This window comes from Gymnoscopelus microlampas (genome assembly GCF_963454915.1).
Source record: "Gymnoscopelus microlampas genome assembly, chromosome: 1".
NCBI classification, from domain to species: domain Eukaryota; kingdom Metazoa; phylum Chordata; class Actinopteri; order Myctophiformes; family Myctophidae; genus Gymnoscopelus; species Gymnoscopelus microlampas.
In genome coordinates, this window is record NC_139962.1 from 12,430,199 (window position 1) to 12,450,425 (window position 20,227).

The 20,227-nt window shown below is 41.0% G+C and overlaps 2 protein-coding genes across 2 annotated transcripts in view; both read right to left on the minus strand.

Moving 5' to 3' along the window:
- The window catches only part of otog (otogelin), a gene marked incomplete at its 5' end in the record, with an annotated part of 86,053 nt that extends 83,361 nt beyond the window's left edge, over nt 1–2,692 (minus strand). The window contains 2 exons of the mRNA XM_084053802.1: nt 2,045–2,317; nt 2,555–2,692. Of these exons, the coding sequence (XP_083909928.1) occupies nt 2,045–2,317; nt 2,555–2,692 (411 nt within the window). The remainder of the gene's footprint in view (nt 1–2,044; nt 2,318–2,554) is intronic.
- Nucleotides 2,693–7,622: 4,930 nt separating this feature from the next.
- Nucleotides 7,623–19,341, minus strand: aph1b (APH1B gamma secretase subunit). Its single transcript, XM_084081354.1, has 6 exons — nt 19,003–19,341; nt 16,290–16,460; nt 13,091–13,164; nt 11,565–11,687; nt 10,898–11,025; nt 7,623–9,657 (listed from the first exon to the last, which is right to left on the minus strand). Exons 1-6 carry the CDS (start codon nt 19,113–19,115, stop codon nt 9,490–9,492), a joined length of 777 nt encoding a protein of 258 aa, XP_083937480.1. The 5' UTR covers nt 19,116–19,341; the 3' UTR covers nt 7,623–9,489.
- Between the last annotated feature and the right edge of the window lie 886 nt (nt 19,342–20,227).

The window sequence follows — 20,227 nt, forward strand, 5'->3', positions numbered from 1 at the left end:
TCCTCTTCATACAGTAGACTTTAGCTCTGCCTTCTATCAAGAACGAGCACACCGTTCAAAGTCATAAGACGACATAGAACAGGGTCGGCCGCGTCCATTGAGTTCAATGGAGAAGTGGCGCCATGTTATTTTTGGTTCCTCAAGCTTTATACCATCTAACGACATCTGATGATCAGCAAACTCCATCATCTCCATGTCCCGCCTCTCCTCATCCGTTTCCATAGTGACAGACGCCAGGCAGTCAGGGTGGGTACCACTACATCCTTCATCATCACTGTCAAGTCAACCCTGGAGCCTCCGAAGACTGTGTTGTGTAACCCTTTCTACACCACTTTACACCACTTTTGATTGTCTTAGCCCCTCCCCATCACAAAAATACTTAAAATATTCTGATGACACAGCCATACTCACTCTCCTCACAGACAGGGACTCAGTCACACAGTCATTCTTACCCTACCTCCTCATTCTGTATCGTAGTATTAGTGAACCCATCTTCCTGTCCCCTTCAATAGGCTACTATTCCACAATCTCTGTGAAAATGTGTAGCCCACCTGAAAATGTTTTCATTAAAGAGCCGGATAGCAGGCCCAGCGCCACGGGGGGGCCTGAGGGGGCATGGCCCCCTCAGTTTCAAATTGTGCCCCCTCAGTTTATTTTGAATCCCATAGACGTCTTTAATATCGCGTCAAATAAGAACTGTGTTCCAAAAATAAACAAGTGACCCCGGCGGTTTGACTCTTATGGATATGAAGCATCAACTGACGGTGAGAAAACGATAATGTTACTTCCGCCGAATTAGTTACATTTTCGCCAGAAACAGACTGTATCAAATATAAGTGACTGACTATCATAAACGATACAGAACCTCCTCCCTGACAATATCGCCGAGACAGTTTGTTTATTTTTGGACCACAATTCTTATATGAGACGATTCTATGATGACCCAATGTTATTCTCCATAGAGAAATTACTTTACGAATCTGGGGATGAACGAGTGACGTCAGGACTTCGGTGGTCTATTGTCCTCCCTACTCCCAACCTGCCAGTGCCAGCCCCCACTGCTACTGCCACCGCTCCCACTGGCTATAGCTCCTCCCCTCTGGCCACAGATATAAAGTGCGCTCCTCACAGCGCAGATCGTCGCCAGGCCAGGTTGACAACCCAGGGCCCACAAAGTCATAGCCAATTAGAATGGAACCTGTGAAATCTGACTAATATGCACAGATTTGTGTGAGGTAGCAAAAAGTGTGTTTTGAAGAAAACAGGAGATGGCAGGCAATCTAGTCTGGCACTAAAGTTGTACGCCTTACGGTTCAAGAGGTATAGGCCAAAACTTGAATTGGCCTGTTATAGCGCCACCATGAGGCCGATTTGGGGCAGAGGTTCTTCCTTGCCTATAGGGAGTGTGCATGCACAGTTTCCGATTGGCCCAATGGCGACGGAGATTAGCTGTTTACAGATGGACAGATGGAGAGAGAGACAGACAGACAGACACATGAGTGAGTACATAATCCTCCGGCTTCGGCCATTCCGGCCTACTGGCGAGGATAACAACTAGTAAAAACATGCATTGATAGCATCCGAATCAGGTGCACCGGGAGGAGTTTTGTGCCCTCAGCAATCACTGTCTTATATAGCCTGCTAGGTACAATGTAATAGATGTGTGTTGTTGTGATGTTCTTGTTTGTTTATACCCTAATTTAAGTATTACTTTTATTGAGTGAGTGTTTAATTGTATACAGACTGTAAAAGCAAATTTCCTCTGTGGAGAGCAATAAAAGAAAAGGAATCTGAATCATACCATGTTGGCTAATTTGTTTGTAATTTATAAAATATTACAGTGAACAGCATAAGAATGGGTATAGTATGAGTGGATAGATAAAGGGAAATAAGGTTGAGGGCTGGTTTTAAAACCCTATCAATGAATTAAACTTTCTAGAGTGGTCCTCTCTCTGGCTGAGCTTAGCCAAATTTTTAAATTTTCTTGTAAATAATATACAGTATGTGATACGAGAGTGCGGACGAGCTTACACCAAATCGCTACCCTCCTCCACTTCCTCCTATCCAGCATCAGGGTCTTGAGCTCTGCAGTGTTGCTAGCTCTGCTGTCAAGCGTGTGTCTAGGAGGCGGTGAGCCCCTTTCCCCTCCTATAGCTGTGCCTTGGATTGGTTGGCTCCCACAAGTGTCATTTTGCTCACCGCCAGTTCCGGGTGCCTGATGCGGTGCCCAGCCAGCCTCATCCATCTCACCATGACCTTGTCCGTGACCCACAGGAGACCCCTGAAGAGGGGGTGGTGGTGGTGGGGGGGGGCTTTCCTGCATTTATTTTCATAGCACAGTGGGGAGTGACAGGAAACAGTTGGCGAGACGGGGAGTGACCTGCAGCAAAGGCCGCCGGGCTCGGGAATCGAACCCGCGACTCGCTGTCAGGCATTAGGGCCTATATGTGGTATGAGGTCATCGGCGCCCCTTTCATAGCATTCTTGTGTAGACTCCATCCAGGGCCTGATGTGAGTGTCCATGTACAGCATTAGGTCTACTGAATGATTATACTGTAGCCACGAGCAGCCGCCTCTTGAGGTCATCTCCCATCTCAGATTTCCACACTTTCCTCATCCCATACGAGGCATTCCAAGTGCCCCTAAGACCTTCATGTCCTGTTCCGTCGAGGCAGTCCAGGCACAGCACCATCCCCCTGGCAGTAGCAATGGTTCTGTCCTCCGTGTTAAATTACATTACTTTTGTTTTATAGAGTACAGAAGTCACTCGTTCATCCCCTGGGTCGTAAAGTAATTTCTCTATGGAGAATAACATCTTAGAATCGTCTCATATAAGAATTGTGGTCCAAAAATAAACAAACTGTCTCGCCGATATTGTCAGGGAGGTGGCTCTGTATCGTTTATGATAGTCAGTCACTCATATTTGATACAGTCTGTTTCTGGCGAAAATGTATCTAATTCGGCGGAAGTAACATTAGCGTTTTCTCACCTTCAAGAGTCAAATCGCCGGGATAATTTGTTTATCTTATTTGACGCGATATTAAATACGTCTATGGGAATTCAGAATGAGGGTGGAAAACCGCGACCCAGGTAGGATGCGTAAATTACGTCAGACTTCGGTGCTCTATTGGCATTGAGTTTAAGGCTGATCTTCCTGCACTCTGTTTCAACTGCCAGTAGTAGTTCCCTTCCTTTCTCTGCTGTGCCCAAGACTAGGGCAATGTCATCTGCATGTCCAGGTCGGAGATCGCGATTGGATGTACTCGCTTAGTTTGCCTCGGGACCAGTGTGAACAGTGTTTCCTCCCTGCCTCTGATTGCATGTCTCAGGGCATGCATCGCCCCAATAAACAGGAAGAGGGCCATGGTATCATGACGCCCGCGCTGTAGGACAGCCTAAATAAAATGTTGTTTGAATAGTGTTAGAGTTTCTGCCGAATTCTAATCACGGTAGAAGTAATATTCTGCTGTGAAGAACAAAGAAGAACAATCAAGGCAAAGAAAATATCTTAAATGAAATATTAAAAATATATATGAAATGCCCTTAAATGACAGTTCCAACCAGGATGCCAATAGAATCTAACAGAAATCCCTAACAGCCATGGAATTATTGGGCCCCAGTACCAGTAACCTTCAATGTCACTCTACTGTCCTGATCAAAATAGAAAAAAAAAAAACAATTTACTCAACAGCAAAAGCCTCTAATAAAATGGTTATCATTATTACATTACACAACATAATGCCTGCTCATTGTGAGGAATACAGCTCGTTGCTCACCACTGCTGGAAAAGGAACATTTGAATGTGAATAGTACATGGAGGCTGGGGTTTCACGACAGGAAGTGGCCCTGTGTCTCTCACAGATAAAGAGAAAAAGCCATTGAGTGAATCCCCCTCAGAGACAGTCTGGGGGACTCCCATGTCCTCTGCTTTGTGCTGCTCCACCGTTGGGTGTGCAGTTTCATAAATGGAAACCAGAGCTGGGTTCAGGTGGGAGTGGGGGGCATTGCTGGGGCAAAGGGTGGGGGAGAGGGGGCAAAAGAGAAAGGGGTTTTATGAGGTCATATAGATAAGCGAACTAGATTTTGTATGTGTCACATACGTGTCATGTACTGTGATTATGTCATGCACATTCTACTGTATATTGTTGAGAATAAGGATGATCCCAAAGGCCCTAAACTGTCTGGGAAGATCCCACGGTTGATAGATTTCATGTACTGTGATTATGTCATGCACATTCTACTGTATATTGTTGAGAATAAGGATAATTCCAAAGGCCCTAAACTGTCTGGGAAGATGCCACGGTTGATAGATTTTAAATAGGAAATGCAGGGTCAGTTGCTGCAGTGCTCATTGGTAGTTGTAAGTTGCCAGGTAGCTAAGTTGTGGCTATCGACAACGTGGCTAGTGGATAGTGTTCTGCATGTAAGCGTTTGCCACCCAGAGAGTGCTCATTTTGGTTCACGTGATAACCTCCGTCCACCACGGCAGTTAAAGGACAACTTCACACATTTTCAACCTATCTTCAAAATTGGTCCACACTATTGCTCATTATAATATAGCACCATTATTGTCTACCCCGTCTGTGTCTCAGAGGACGGCTGTGGACAACAAGTGACATCATCAACAGGCAGGTTTTTTCTTTTTCAAACATGTATTTAATTTGTATTAATGTGAGAACAATGGCTTCCATATAGCTAAGCAAAATTTCCAGGATTAGAAAGGCTGCAGTTTCTATTAGCTTGAATTCCGCATTGATGATGTCACTGGTAGGCGGGTTTCTGAACTGTCCACAGCCCTCCTCTGAGACAGTGAGTAGACAAAAATGGTACAATATAACTAGAAAAATGACTCACATGACTATAGAGATAATGTGTACCGATTTGCATGATGTCTGGCCAAAATCTGTGGGAGTAATCGGCCTCCTGGTGGTGCTTTAACAGGCCGATCTGAAAGATTTTGGGCGGTGGGGAGGTTCTGCTTCTGACAGAGGTTTTTCATTGGCCTCTAGGCCAGGGAGTGTTCGTGCAAAGTTTCACACGGATCGGTCTTGGCCACAGTGAGGCTGATTTGGAAAATTTAGAGTGGCATATATTTCACCAGAAGGAAAAATCTGGTCAATAGACCAGATCTGTAGAGGGCGCAGTGGAGTAACCAACTCTATGGACCAGATCTAGGGGCGACTGTGTTTTTGGGCAAGCGTTCCGGTTACCGCACGCACACGCACACACACACACACACACACACACACACACACACACACACAGTAGCCTATATTCTTTACAGAACTCCATGGAACATTTTGTGTGAAATGTCAAATGTGACAACAATAATTCCTATATTTTCCATTTTATAATTCAAACCTTTTCCAGATCTGCTTTGAGATGTTGCAAATGTACACTATCACTAAAACCTTTACTACAGAATCACAAATTGTCAGGGTGGAAACTATAAACAGTGTGGTGGTGGTGCAGTGTTCTGTGTGTATTGTGTTTGTTCTGTGTATTTCTTTGTGTATGTTCTGACTATTTCTTTGTGTATGTTCAGTCTGGTAATTTTCTCAAGCCTTCTCAGTCTTCTCAATGGTTTGGTTTTGACCTTTTGATTCAATCTATGCAACAGCACACAAGACAAACGTGTAATAAAAGAAAAGTAGAAAACAGAAATGTAGTTTTTACAAAAGTTTTATTTCCCATGTGGAAACTAAAACCGCTAACATAGAAAGTCATTTTACTGTGATTTAGAAGGAATCGTATACAATAAAAAAAAAGGGGGGAATCTATTATTCAGCATACACATTTTCATTTGATTTTCTTTCAGTAATTTGCCTAAGATTAGCAATTCATCAGCTAGGCCTACTGGTGTTAGTGTATGAATGAATGAAGGCAAAAATAAATAATTATTCATGATTTGCATCATGGTTTTTTTAAGTGGGCAGTCCATTGCCCCAAGTCATTTGTTCTTTATTAAGACAGCAGGAAAAACTGACAGGGAGACAGACAGTACGAAAGCTAAGAGGGAGAGATACTGTAGCAGGAAAGCTAAGAGGGAGACAGACATTAGGAAAGCTGAGAGGGACAGATACTGTAGTAGGAAAGCTAAGAGGGAGACAGACGGTAGGAGAGCTGAGAGGAGGACAGTGGAGGACCAGGAATGGGGGAGCGGGTAGGATTCTATTTGAGACTAATGCGGTTCAGGAGGTATTAGCCATTATTTTATGCCAGAAACAGGCACATTTCGTTATATTTCCTCTTTTAAATCATAATCCTGCCTTCAACACCATCTTCCTGTTTGGGCCAGTAAAGCGAGCATCTACTCTACACTGAGCTGAGAGGCCCACTCTAAACAAGATCTGTGATGTACTCACAGACCTGTCTCCAGGGTTTTACAGTATTTGAAGCACTACTGCTGTTATCTAGAGTGAGCAGGTACAGTAGGGATTCCGGCATCCTTTGTCAAAGACACTTTGGCAACAAGCCTGCAGCGGGGACTTGAACATAGTGCTGCTCTGTTACATGAAAGTCTACCAACACAGTGGTTACTAACCCTTGCCCTCAGGGTCCCCTGGTGCTGTTGTTTGTAATTAATTGGATTACTCTGTGGTCCTTGTCATTCTAGCAGTCCAATCAGGTACTAGCTAGAACTGAGAAACACGTAAATGTAATGCACTAACTGTCAGGGTGGAGGACAACACAACAGTGCTATGGAGAATACCACCAGGGCGCTATTAGGAAAACCAGCTGTGCCAGAGATAGAAAACCAACAGCTGCCCAACAGTATCAGGGGTATGAGACAAAAAAAACATAGTTGGGAACCGTCGCACTATGCCAGCTTTTCCGAACTTCCCATCCATATTGAAGGCTTAAAAGAATAAATCCACATACAAGGTAGTCATATCAGATTGTGATGTCTTCATTATATGCCCAATTTATCCTACCGGGGAAAGGGTATGTAGTGTACGGTCCTGAGGTGGGAGGTAAAAATAAACATCTTCTGACAATACAAGCATAAAATGGGGAACACAAAACACAGGCGTGTCTACCGTAGGGCCTTTTTGTCCCGTTCAATAGGTCCAACTGGAACCAATGAACAATAGGGTCACAAAAATAATCTAATGGAATGGAATTCTGTCCAATTGTCTAAGCGATGTGTCATTCCAAATGATATAGAACAGCTTTACAAAATGTAAAAGTTACCATAGCATATGTCCATCAGGCTTTACTGAGTGAGAATATACTCACAGTGGCCCATGTAGCCAGCTTGCTATTCCAAAGGACAATTTAAAAGTCCAGTGATTTGGCTCAGAAGAGTGAAAAGGACACCAACACATCTGATAAATCTGGTGCTCCTCAGAGCAGGGCTGAAAAGATTCCCCAGGTAGAAATTCCATAATTTTGATACTCCAAAAGCAAAGCGCAAATGCACATGGTTTTTGCATAACTATGTCCAACTACAAAGCAATACTTGTATACAATATGCCCAAAATCGCCAGTTATCCACGAGAAAATCCCAAGCACTACTTGACTTATAAAACCTTGTCAAATTAACTTGCAGGAAACTTGAGGAATCGTTTCAGCCTCGGCAAAGTAGAAGATAGTGGTTATACTAGGACAAGTCCCAGGTGTGAAATGTGCACAACTTTATTATAAAGCAGGGTGTTGCTGAAAAAAAAATAGGAACATGCAAGCTCAGTTAACCATAAAGGTTAAAAAGAGTTTATAAAACAATTGGCCTTTTATCCAATTGTGTAGAGAAAAGGCCAGATACCAAGAACCAAGCAGTCCACAGGATGCTCGCCTGACCTTTGACCAACACATGCTGTAAAGCCAGTTCAGTAAACCTTAAAATCAAACAAAACCACCATGAACATCTGGAGTCACCACTCTCACCAAAATAGGGTCCTATACCTCAATTCACAAATGGCTCCTAAAGCTGTTTCAGTTGGAAACACAAAGTACCATGTCAGCATTTGATGTAAAATAACCCAGTTGGTTCTTTGTAAAGAACTATAGAAAATGTTTCATATGGAACCATTAGGTTCTTGTATGGGTTCTCTATAAAATGGACGCATATACAACCCTTTGCAATGCCATGATGTAACCTACATATAGAGCTTCATTTTTTTTGGTAAGAGTGATGCATCAGAGAATTGGCCACACTTGAAATGAAAAGGCATCACAATTTCCAGTCATATTACTATGCTTATCTACAAAGTACCCAGAAAACGTAATCAACATAGATATTGACATCTAAATGATGTATCGCTTATATTGCTATACAAAGACTTTAATCCACATATCAAACCTGTGTATTTACTAATGAAAACATATCGTTAGTACACTATGTAATAATTTGATGAAAATGTTCCAAATAGCTTAAATAACAAATGCCTCTAAACATATGGTATATTTTGAGTATTTTCATTAAGAATAAGCACAGTATTATGTACTTGCAATATAATTCTATAAATTAATACACAGGTTAATCTTCTGGAATAAGGACATTGTAAAGCAAAGCTTTAAAGAGCTAAATATAATCATTAACCAAATGTATCTAATTCACCATATTGATAATTAAATTAGGTATTTCTGTGCATGTACAGCTATAGAGAAAACGCATGAAAACCTTCTGCTAATGTCCTCCACTTGTATACTGAGTCAAAGATAGATTTGATCATTTATGGTCTGACATAAGACAGAACATAATGTCATAGTGTTTTATAACCAATAAAGAAAGTGTTCATTAAATACCTGAAATTACATTCAGGGCAAATCTAAACATCTCAGGAAGATTATCATTTTAGAGTAAGCTTAACAATTTTTTTTTTGCTTTGATAAGCGACAAACATGACTAAAACAAAATCCCATTGGGATGCACTGAAAAGAGCTGAATAGAGCTAGATTAAAAGAAAAAGTTCTGATGCAGAATTTGGACACAGGACAGTCACACTATAGTTACATTGGCACTGATAAAATAAGCCTACCGTGTTCTTCATCACTACTTGCATATCATTGGATGGGATGAAATTAAATGTTACATTTGCCTATTTAAATTTTAGTCACCCACCCAAAACAAAAAAACAAAAATCTAATGATGAGTGGGTGGGTCTCAAAATGACTGACTGGGTCAAGAAGACTAACTTGAGACCTGTTCATTTAATGTTATGATGCCTACAGTACAGTATGTATGTTTTGTGATGCCTACAGTACAGTGTATGTTTTCAGGCATATGTTCACTTGTATTCCCTGCATGTGTGAAATTATGTTCTTTTTTTTACAAAATGGAACGTTATGTTACTTAACCTTTACCCGTTTAAGAAATTATATCAGCATCAAATATCCCCTCGATTCATTTTGTTTCTTAGTACGACAACAAGGAGCAGATTAGCAGAAAGATCACAAACTTCCATCTTGCCACGACCAAAGTGTATGTATGTGATTTCTTTTCTGTTTTTTTGGAATAAAGTCCCCGGTTTTATCCAGCACAGTGCGTTATCTGGGCCGGTGGTTAGCGAGCAAAAAGTCCTTGTCTTTGCAGGTGAGACAGAGTTTAAGGTTGCGCAGGGAGCCGCCGGCGCAGTAGAAGGCCCACACGCCCATCAGGAACATGATGACGTATGTGGGCACCAGGCTTCCCACATACTCAGGGTTCTGGAATGTCTGAAAGAGTTGGTGAGGAGGTATATAAGCCTTTATTTAAAATCGGACCTTCATATGATACAAAACTCATGTTAGAAAATTCCTTTATTATTGACTATCGTTAAACCCTGAGGAAGGCTTCACTGTCGAAACGTTGGTTTCATTTTAAAATAAACATTTTGCATCGTGGCTGAGAGCTGTGCAGCCTCATCCTTTGTCAATTTTATTATTGACTATACCAACATCTGATATCATATCGTTTCCGTATTATTTATTCATCTCAAAATGGATTTGCGTTGTTCTTCTTCTTCACACTTCTTAAGTGTGCATCTTACAAGATGAAGAACAGGATCATACTACTTATTTTGAATCTTACAAGATGAAGAACAGGATCGTACTACTTAGTTTGCATCTTACAAGATGAACAGGTAAACAGTCTATCTCAAGACAATCAGGTGTGCAAACAGTACCACCTTTCAAAGTGCTTTACAATAATAGAACAAAGATATCTTTTTAATAAAGAATAAATTAAAAAAACAGGAACATTGCCAGCTTCAAGTCTTTGTGTTTTTAAATTGTGGGTCCCAGCCTCATCCAACCAACAAGGTGATGAAGTCTGCCCCATGTTCTGCTATGCATTTATATCTGCCTGACCATACACAATAATGTATATGACTGGTGCCACACCTTTGCACATTTCAATACTCAATACACAATGTGTTAACTTGTAAGTGTTAACTCATTAAGACCTGAAGCCGATTCTACATGTCTCCACTCCCCTAAATCCCAACAGTTTTCTGAAAAACGTATGTTTCTATATCAGTGTTGCTCAAACTTTTTCATGTCAAGGACCCCCAAAATTATATGTATTTGGCCGCGGACCACCATCAAAATATTTTGTTCCAGGGACCCCCAGAAGCAAAGATTTGAGTTAAAAATGTTGGCTTTAAAAATATATATATAGAATATAGAAGATTTGCACACATTTTCACGTATTTTCAAAAATAGCAGATCTACAAGCTCATAGCGCGGAACTCGGTGCCGCGCTATGAGCTTGTATATCTGCTATTTTTGAATAGCCCAAAATGTAAAATAATGCTTTTTAGCTCAAATCTAAAAATGACACAGTTCCATGTGTTACCTTGTAAGTGTTCAATCAAGCAACTCACGTCTGCACACTACACTGTATGCAGTTCAAACTTTTCTGTACATGTTGTGACCTATATTCTTCTTACTTATTATTACCGTATGATCTACTTACCAGGCATGACACGAGGAGGTGGCTGACGACGACGGCAGCCAGGGCCCACCAGCGCTGTTTCTCACACGAGTCAAAGAACACCACACCCCAGAACATGTGCAACAGGATGATGGCCATGGTCATGAAGGCTGGGTGAGGACAGCTCACAGGTTAGACACAGGACCCAACCAACCATTGGGTTGTATAGAATGTACTGACCTCTGGTGTCCATTCAAAGCATGTATTGTATTCATGCGCACACACATCCAGCATAGAGCACTTTTTGAACACACTTTTTTAAATCTATTGGAATAATGTACTGATATCAGTTAATTTGCCATTCGCTCAGAAATTCTATATTCTATTTTATACCTAGGCTATTTGAAAATAACCGATCTACAAGCTCGCAACGCGTCGCAACGCGACGTGTTGTGAGCTTGTAGATCTGCTATTTTCAAACATTTTAGTACTTTTACTTTTGGTACTTTAAGTACATTTTGATGTCAATACTTTTTTACTTTTACTCAAGTAGATTTTGAATTCCGAACTTTTACTTGTAACAGAGTATTTCTATATTGCAGTATAGATACTTTTACTTACAGTAAGTAAAATATCTGGGTACTTTTTACACCACTGCACATGGAACAGTACGCTAAAACTGTATATTGAAGACACCACATTTTCGTACCTGAGGACAGGAAGTAGTGCTGGGAGTCTCCATGGATCCCCACGGTGCCAGGCCCCACAGAGTCAGCCAGGATGTTGACCACAGAAAACGCTCCGCTCATGAAGCCAAACCCCAGGCCAGAGACTAGAAAAGAACACCAGTATTTGGTCATGTACAGTGAAAGAGAAATCAAGTTACTGAGACAAAAAAATGTGTCTAAACAATTGCCTCAGGGCTCTACACTAAGCCTCAAAGGTCACTTAACCTGTTGGTCAAGTTGGGGGTCAAATCTACATTGATTTTATTGTAGTAACTCTAAGACTACCTTATTAACTAAGACTACCTTATTAACTGTATTTATCAAATGTGCTCACAGCACATTTCTTTGTATCCAAACCACTCATGTACGCGTCATCAAGTCAGCAATGGAATTCATTGTTAGCAGTAAAGTAGATCACAAGATCAAGTCATATGACCAAGTTGAAGTGATTTTAAAACAACAGAGACATCGTAAATGATTTCCATGCATCAATTCACAGTAAAGCGTAACCAATATTACATTTTGAAAAATTACCAATCACCAATCTCTCAAGTAATCTAGCTGTTTTAAAGGTAGGGTAAGTGATATTCTTTGGTTAAAACAAAAAATATTTTGTTAAAAGGTTAAAGCACTATATTCTGATAGTAATCATTGCTATAGAGTGTTTGTTCAGTAACAGGAGTCTCCCCGTCTCTCCAGCTCTTTAATAAACAGAAATTTTCCGGTAGGTGTCAAAATCTCAGCCAATCAGGAGAAAGTACCCATTTTTAAGCTTCATTTTTATAGTGTTCCAGTTCCAATTTTGCCTGCTCATTTCTTAGTGGCATCACTTCCAATTTCACTTGTTTAATCTGTATCCTGATTTAGTTCTCTGTCCTTATTGGATAAAATTGGTAATGAAACTGAAACGAAAATGCATTTTCTGTTTTATAAAGAGCTGGAGAGACAAGGAGTCTCCTTTTACTGAACAAACACTCTATAGCAATGAGTACTATCAGAATATAGAGGTATTTAACACTTATTTTAACCCATTAAGACCTGAGGCCGCTTCTAAACATTTTCAAAATCCTAAAAAAAAAAAATCGGAAAAAAATATAAAAAATAACAATTTTCACAATTTTTCAAAAATAGCAGATCTACAAGCTCATAGCGCGGCACTCGGTGCCGCGCTATGAGCTTGTATATCTGCTATTTTTTTGAATAGCCAAAGACATCTAAAGTGACACAGATGCGTTCCAGGTATCAATGGGTTAACCAAAGAAAATCACTTACCCTACCTTTAACATTAAATAGTACAGGACAGATACTACAAGATTACAATTTTAATCTAAATGCCAATGCGTCAGCAGATTAAACACTGATGCAAATATTTCGCTTGTTCTTGTATCAGAAGATGATTCAGAGTACGAGCGGAGCTGCCGTCCCATAGGCCAGTGGTCTTACAGTATATCAGCAGCTGTAGATAATGCATGTATGAGCTTAATTCAGAGTATGAGTGGAGCAGTACCGTAGGCCAGTTGTCGTATGGAGATGGGCATAGTCTCCTCTTGACTGAGAACCAGAAGACCTTCATTTGCTTTCCTGGAGGAATAACAAAACAACCAAATCAGAATGTCCGTTTTCCAAAATACACTCTCTGAACAACTAGGTCAAACTGTGACCCTTTGTATCTTAGGTCCTTGGTTCTCAAAGTGGGGTCCGGGGACCCCCAGGGGGACTTGAGCGGGTTCCAGGGGGTACCCAGCAAAATGTATAAATATAGCATCAGAATAATTTTAACCTTTTATACTTTGGCTATTCAAAAATAGCAGATATACAAGCTCATAGCGCGGCACCGAGTGCCGCGCTATGAGCTTGTAGATCTGCTATTTTTGAAAAATCTTGAACATTTGTGCAAATCTTTGAAAATATATATATTTTTTAAGCGAACATTCGTAACTCAAATCTTTGCTTCCGGGGGGTCCCTGGAACAAAATATTTGAGATGGGGGTCCGCGGCCAAATACATATCATTGTGGGGGTCCTTGACATGAAAAAGTTTGAGAACCACTGTCTTAGGTTACGTTTACATGGCAACAATCTGATAAATAGTGGGTGTATGAGTGTAGTGTGCATGCCAGATGGGTAGGTGGCGGTGAGACACGCTGCCAGATAGACCAGTCACGCACGCGTAGAACCACTTCCGTTCTACTTTCTATCATAGCTGTTTGTTTACACCAATGCAGCGTGGTTCTACGGCACTGCACCAATGTAAACTAATAGCATACACGGCATGAGCCGACGTGAGCCATGATGATGACATCACACGTTTTGCGGATTCCCCGGCGTTGCCCGTTTACATGGAGACGCGAGGCGGAGCGTTTTCAAAGATTTCCACTCTGGAAGGGGGTTTCACTTTGTTTTCTTTTCAACCCCCCGATGGCGATAACGCCATTGTCGTCGAAACGGAACGCACATCTGATATTTTATTCTGCAGTTTGCTCAAGCCCATTGATACCTGGAACGCATCTGTGTCACTTTAGATTTCATTGGCTATTCAAAAATAGCAGATATACAAGCTCATAGCGCGGCACCGAGTGCCGCGCTATGAGCTTGTAGATCTGCTATTTTTGAAAAATATTGAAAAAAATATTTTAGATTTTTTTCAAAAAACTGTTAGGATTTAGATTTTTTTTAAAGAATCGCCTCAGGTCTTAATGGGTTAAAGACCGTCATCTAAATGGGGCCTTGGGTAGAGCATGAGCATGGCATGAATGAACACTGTCATGGTTAAGGGTTCCAGTCTACCAAATATATATCCTAACAAATATACAATACTTAAAAAACCTCCACCAAATGGCATATCTGAAAACACAGACAGTAAAATCCTGAGTGTTCATTCAACTTCCTTTTAGTTACATTTGTACACTCTTGTAAACTCACTCTCAGAGTTACAAAAGGATGAATGAACACTGAGGATTTCACTGTGTAACGATATGATGACACTGTTCCCTTCACAGTATACTGTAGGAGAAATGTAATAAATGAATGTGGGGAGAGATAATCCTCCTTATCCTTTCACACAATGACACTGTGCTTATTTAACTCTTCTCACAGTAAAGGAGCCTTGGGTCAGAATAATGCTGGTGTGAAGCTGCAATCTGTAACTTTCATGCCCTACTAGGTTTTTGAACCCAGGTCCCCCCAGTGCAAACGCCGACATTTCTACTGCTGAGACAATACAGAAAGCCTGTGTGGGCAGAGGATGAATGCATTATGAGCTTCATGCAATACCACTTGATAACCAGTAGTGGGTCCTATCCGATAACAGGACATACATTTGCATTTCTCAATAGAAGAGCTAGTAGTCCAACTATAACCACTGCAGTTGTGTAACATACTCTAACATAATAATAGCCATTAATATTCTAATAAAAAAAGTTATGGATTGCAGCTTTAAACCTTTTAGACATTGTCAGGTTACTGACACACTTCCCACAACATCAAACATTCATAATATTCAATGCTATTTAACCAGGAGGTGACCCTGGCATTAAAATTGTTGATAAACATCTAAATGAGACAGTGCAGGATAAATTTGAATTATAATAAAAAGCACAACACCATACGTTAAAGGTAGGGTAAGTGATTTGCTTTGGTTAAAATAAGTGTTAAATAGCTCTATATTCTGACAGTACTCATTGCTATAGAGTGTTTGTTCAGTATTAGGAGTCTCCTTGTCTCTCCACCTCTTTATTAAACAGAAAATTCATTTTCGTTTCAGTTTCAGTTTCATTTCCAATTTTATCCAACCAGGACAGAGAACTCAACCAGGATACAGATTAAACAAGTGAAATTGGAAGTGATGACACTAAGAAATGAGCAGACACAATTGGAACTGGAACACTATACGAATTAAGCTTAAAAATGGGTACTTTCTCCTGATTGGCTGAGATTTTGACACCTACCGAAAAATGTATTTTCTGTTTATTAAAGAGCTGGAGAGACGGGGAGACTCCTGTTACTGAAAAAACACTCTATAGCAATGATTACTATCAGAATATAGTATTTTAACCTTTTAACAAAATACTTTTTGTTTTAACCAAAAAATATCACTTACCCTACCTTTAAGTCTTCAAGTGTATATACTAAGGCAGTGGTTCTCAAACTTTTTCATATCAAGGACCCCCAAATTGACACTTATTAGCCCGCGGACCCCCATTTGAAAAGATATGCCAGGGACCCCCATAAGAGAAGATTTTTTTTACAGCTCTAGCAGCGATTCTCAACCATTTTGATTTCAAGAACCCCCAGTTTGACATGCATTAGAGGCTACGGAGACCCATTTAATGGCATTTCTATCTCTGGGACCCCAATTTATATTGTAAAATAAATTATAATTGAACTCTGAGCGTGTACAAATGGAACCAAATGGACCCGTTAGGGTCCATTTGGTTCCATTTGTACACTCTCAGAGTTACAGACCCATAAGGGTCCATTTGGTTCCTAACTATCCATTATTTAGCTGGGGACCCCCTGGAACTCCCTCAAGGACCCCTGGGGGTCCCCGGACCCCACTTTGAGAACCAACGTACTAAGGCAAACGGCCGTGTCATACGTCAAAAATGTTTTAAGTGTCGACGCAAAATGTGTAACATAATGTTTGTCGTACGACATGGTCGTTTGAGCAAGTATAAATGAGTGTTTAGTACTTGGATTTAGGCTTACTTGAGGAGCTTGTAGTAACCGAACCGGAACGTCTCTTGGAGAAGCACAGAGAGCACCACGCCGAATATGAGCAGGCCTTTCTGCTGGGTGGCACTTTCTTTGTTACTGATCTGAACTGTGATGAACCACACTAGCGAGGACAGCAGCAGGGACACCAGCCAGAAAAATGCTCTGGAAGGAAGACAACAAAAGATAAAACACAAGCACACAAACCCTGGCCTACGCACACATTATTTGGCTGGGAAAGGCTAGATATTAAATTCTGCTGCTTTGTCAGGTTTTGAATCCGCAATGCTTTGTTCGGGATTTCTACATATCTTTTGTTCTTCTGTCACATTATCTACAAGTAATAAATGATACATTATCTTTTGCACAAAGAGAAAGAGGGGTAGATGTGCTTGCATCAGGGCTAGACTAATGTTAAGTTCTGACATGCCTGGAGAGGCCAGGACAAAGTGCTCACATCATGGGCACACAATTGTGTGTGTGCTCCCTTAAAAAAAGGAACTGAGATTTCAGAATAATTTCTTTCATTTTCACACAGTCAGTGAGACTCCATTTCCCATTTCCCTTTTATAAAGCAGTAATAAAATATGAATTTTAGAAAACAAAGGCAATGCAATTAAAAAGTAAAGAATAGTAGATCAGCAGTTTCTGAAATACGCATACAAGCCCATTTGATATCAGCAACCATGTCACGTTCAAAGTAATCTCTCAAGAACAGATTCCGACCTGCGGTGGAATCTGTCGGAGCGGTTCGTCCTAACCAGTGCGCATTGGCTACAAGTGGGCGTGCCTTCAGATCAGGAAGTGGGCCGCGCTTTACCCAATCAAATGTAGTGGGCGGGATTCACGTGTCCATCCACCATGATCCACCCTCCCCCCCTCGAAACTAGCCGAAACTAATTTAACAATAGCGTCCTCGGAGCGGACAAAACCACGGAAAGATATTCACATTTTAAATTACTCTTTCATCATAGAAACAAGTGGGCTTATAACCAAAACCATCCATGTTCTCTGGGAGAAGTGGTGTTAGTGTTCCGTGTAGAAATATTGTTAGTGGGAATGAAAACATGGTCGCACCAACCGGAAGTGATGCGCTATAGGCAGACATGAAACCGGTGTTTCCCTGCGCTCTAGTCTAACATTATACTCCTGCCAGACTCCACAGAATATCAGAAAAGCAGAGGTCGCTGTTTTTCATTTTCTGTGGGGTCTGGCTACGCGAGACTACGTTCAAAGTCACTTAGAAATTGCCTTAAGGAGGAGTTGGAGTGTACCTGATACAGTGGCCGGTGAGTGTATGTTATATTATATATATATACACTATTTTAGAAGGAGGCAGACATGCTACATACATGTATGTATGTACTGTATGTTTGTGTTTGTGTTTGTGTTTGTGTGTGTGTGTGTGTGTGTGTAAAGTTTACACTATTGTGTTACTTCACTTGTGTGCATCTTCAATGTAAAGTACTTTTTGTTCAACATAGAAAGGGTATTGTTAACAAAATCTGCAATGAAGGCTGTACCCTCCGGTCATACGGTGTGCACTGCACTGTACTGTACATTTTGCACAGATAAATTGTTAAATGAACCAAAAGATTTGATAGGGTTCCGAATCCATAAGCACTTCAATAACATTAAAGACACACACAGGCACAACACCAGAGGGAGCTCCACTGATCTCGTTCAACCCAGATTCGGCACAAACAAATTCATTCTACTGCTATGCCACCAAAATGTGGAATGCCCTACCAACAGACAATCAAAAAGTGAGTGTCATTACCCTCCTTCAAAACCGCCATAAAAAAAGCACCTGTCTTCTAAGCTTAACACCAGAAATGTCCCCCCACCTGTTTACTGTATTGCTACTACTGTTGATGATGTCTTGAATATTAATGTATGTCTTTAAATGTCTTGATGAATTGAATACACAGGACCAAAATGTAAACAAGCCCTTAGGGCTTTTTGTGTTATCCTTTAAGCATCATTGTATAATCGATCGTACCACTGTACTATTCGGAAACTGTTAATAAAGTATTCAATCAATCAAGCAGATACTTTCTTCCAAGAGCCCAACCCTAATCACGATTTATCTGAAGTTCCATAATCATTTGTGTTGCTTCAGACCTTGTGGCTTTTTGTAAACAAATCCAATTAAAATGGGGACACCCTCTGCATCTCCAATGAAATTGTCATTTATTAAATTAAAAACACTAGCTAGCTAGCTAAACATTGTAGCGAACCGACTGGGTTACGCCGACGTTGGTGACCTACCCAATACTGTAAACCAAGAAGTTACTGTTGTGAGTCTTCACTGTGCACAAACTGAGAGGATGCAGTTACGTGGAAAATGGTAGGTAAATGATGTGGTGTGGTTATATTTAAAGTTCGGGAAACAGTAGCATCATATTGGAGAGTTTTGTGTTTTTTGACACCTACTTATCTAATCATCGGCTAAATTATGTGCAGCATTAATAATCTCACATGTTCTTAAAAAAAAACACCCGTCGTTATTTCCATTTCTATTGTGAATTACAAAAAAACAGCGACCTCTGGAGTAACGGACTTAAATAGGTCACCAGTATATGCGTAACAACGATGTAAGGTTCGCTAGCTAACGGCTAGTCGGCTATGGTGCGATAGCTATCGATGCAGAATTAAAAGAACATTCCATTGGAAGCTCCCCCGCCACCGACACCAGGCCACTTACCCTGCTATTAAAAAGATGACTCTCAGGGGGTCTCGGGCGATAGTGAACAGAAACAACGCAATGGCGGGGCCAAATGCAATGAAGGTACAGCCGAAAAACACAGAGGCTGTCATTTTGTTGGGAGCTGTGGGTCTGCAGCGCTACCAATGCGCTTTGTCTCTTTGTTTCCAAAAACAAACACGTTCCCTAGTCTAAGAAGCGCGGTGTCCAAGCTATGAAGTAAAACAATTACGTGTTGCTAATTTAGCGTGGTAGATGTCTCATTGTTCCTCATACATGATAATACAAATTCCGTTTTTTCCGTGAAACGCTTCCTTCCTGCTCCTTGCTCAGCATCAGATTTGAGAGAGACCACGTGACCAGAATAGATTGGGTGTGTTTATTATTCCATACCGGGTGGCGTAACCCTGTCACATGACCTCCCATCCATGGTGGAATGGTTCTCAAAGTGGGGTCCGGGGACTCCCAGGGGTCTTTGGGGGGGTCCCCCGCAAAAGTAGTTAATACAGCATCACAATAATTTGAACCACTTTATCCATTCAAAGATAGCAGATGTACAAGCTCATACAGAGCGTCACTTTGTGCCGCGTTGCGAGCTTGTACATCTGCTATTGAATTATTTAGAAAAACATTGAAAAAGTTGATCATTTTGATTATTATTTTTTTTACATACATCTTCTGTTTTGGGGGTCCCTGGCGCAGAACCTTTTCAGATGGGGGTCCACGGCCAAATATCAATTTGGGGGTCCTTGAGAACCTCAACAATGCTCTGATATACAGTAGAACTGATAATTTTCTAGTGGGTTGGTCATTCTTTAGATTTCCTGCCAGGGACAGTATACGAGTCAGGTAAAATACTTCAGCCGTCAATGCAGTTCCAACCTTACACTAACACAAGTTTTCATTTTCATATAATGGGTCTTCACTAACACACACACACACACACACACACACACACACACACACACACACACACACACACACACACACACACACACACACACACACACACACACACACACACAGGTGAAAACATCATCTCCATCTTTGGCCTAATCTCTCCTAGTTTCTAGGAAATGCTCAGTGGTACACAAGTGACATTTGCATGCTGACATACTTTCAAACTTCAAATAAAATGGCATTTAAAAAAAGCGTTTAGTCAAATGCTTCAATGGACGGAACGAGTCAGCTAACCATGGCTAGACTTGCTTTCCTAAGAGCAGTG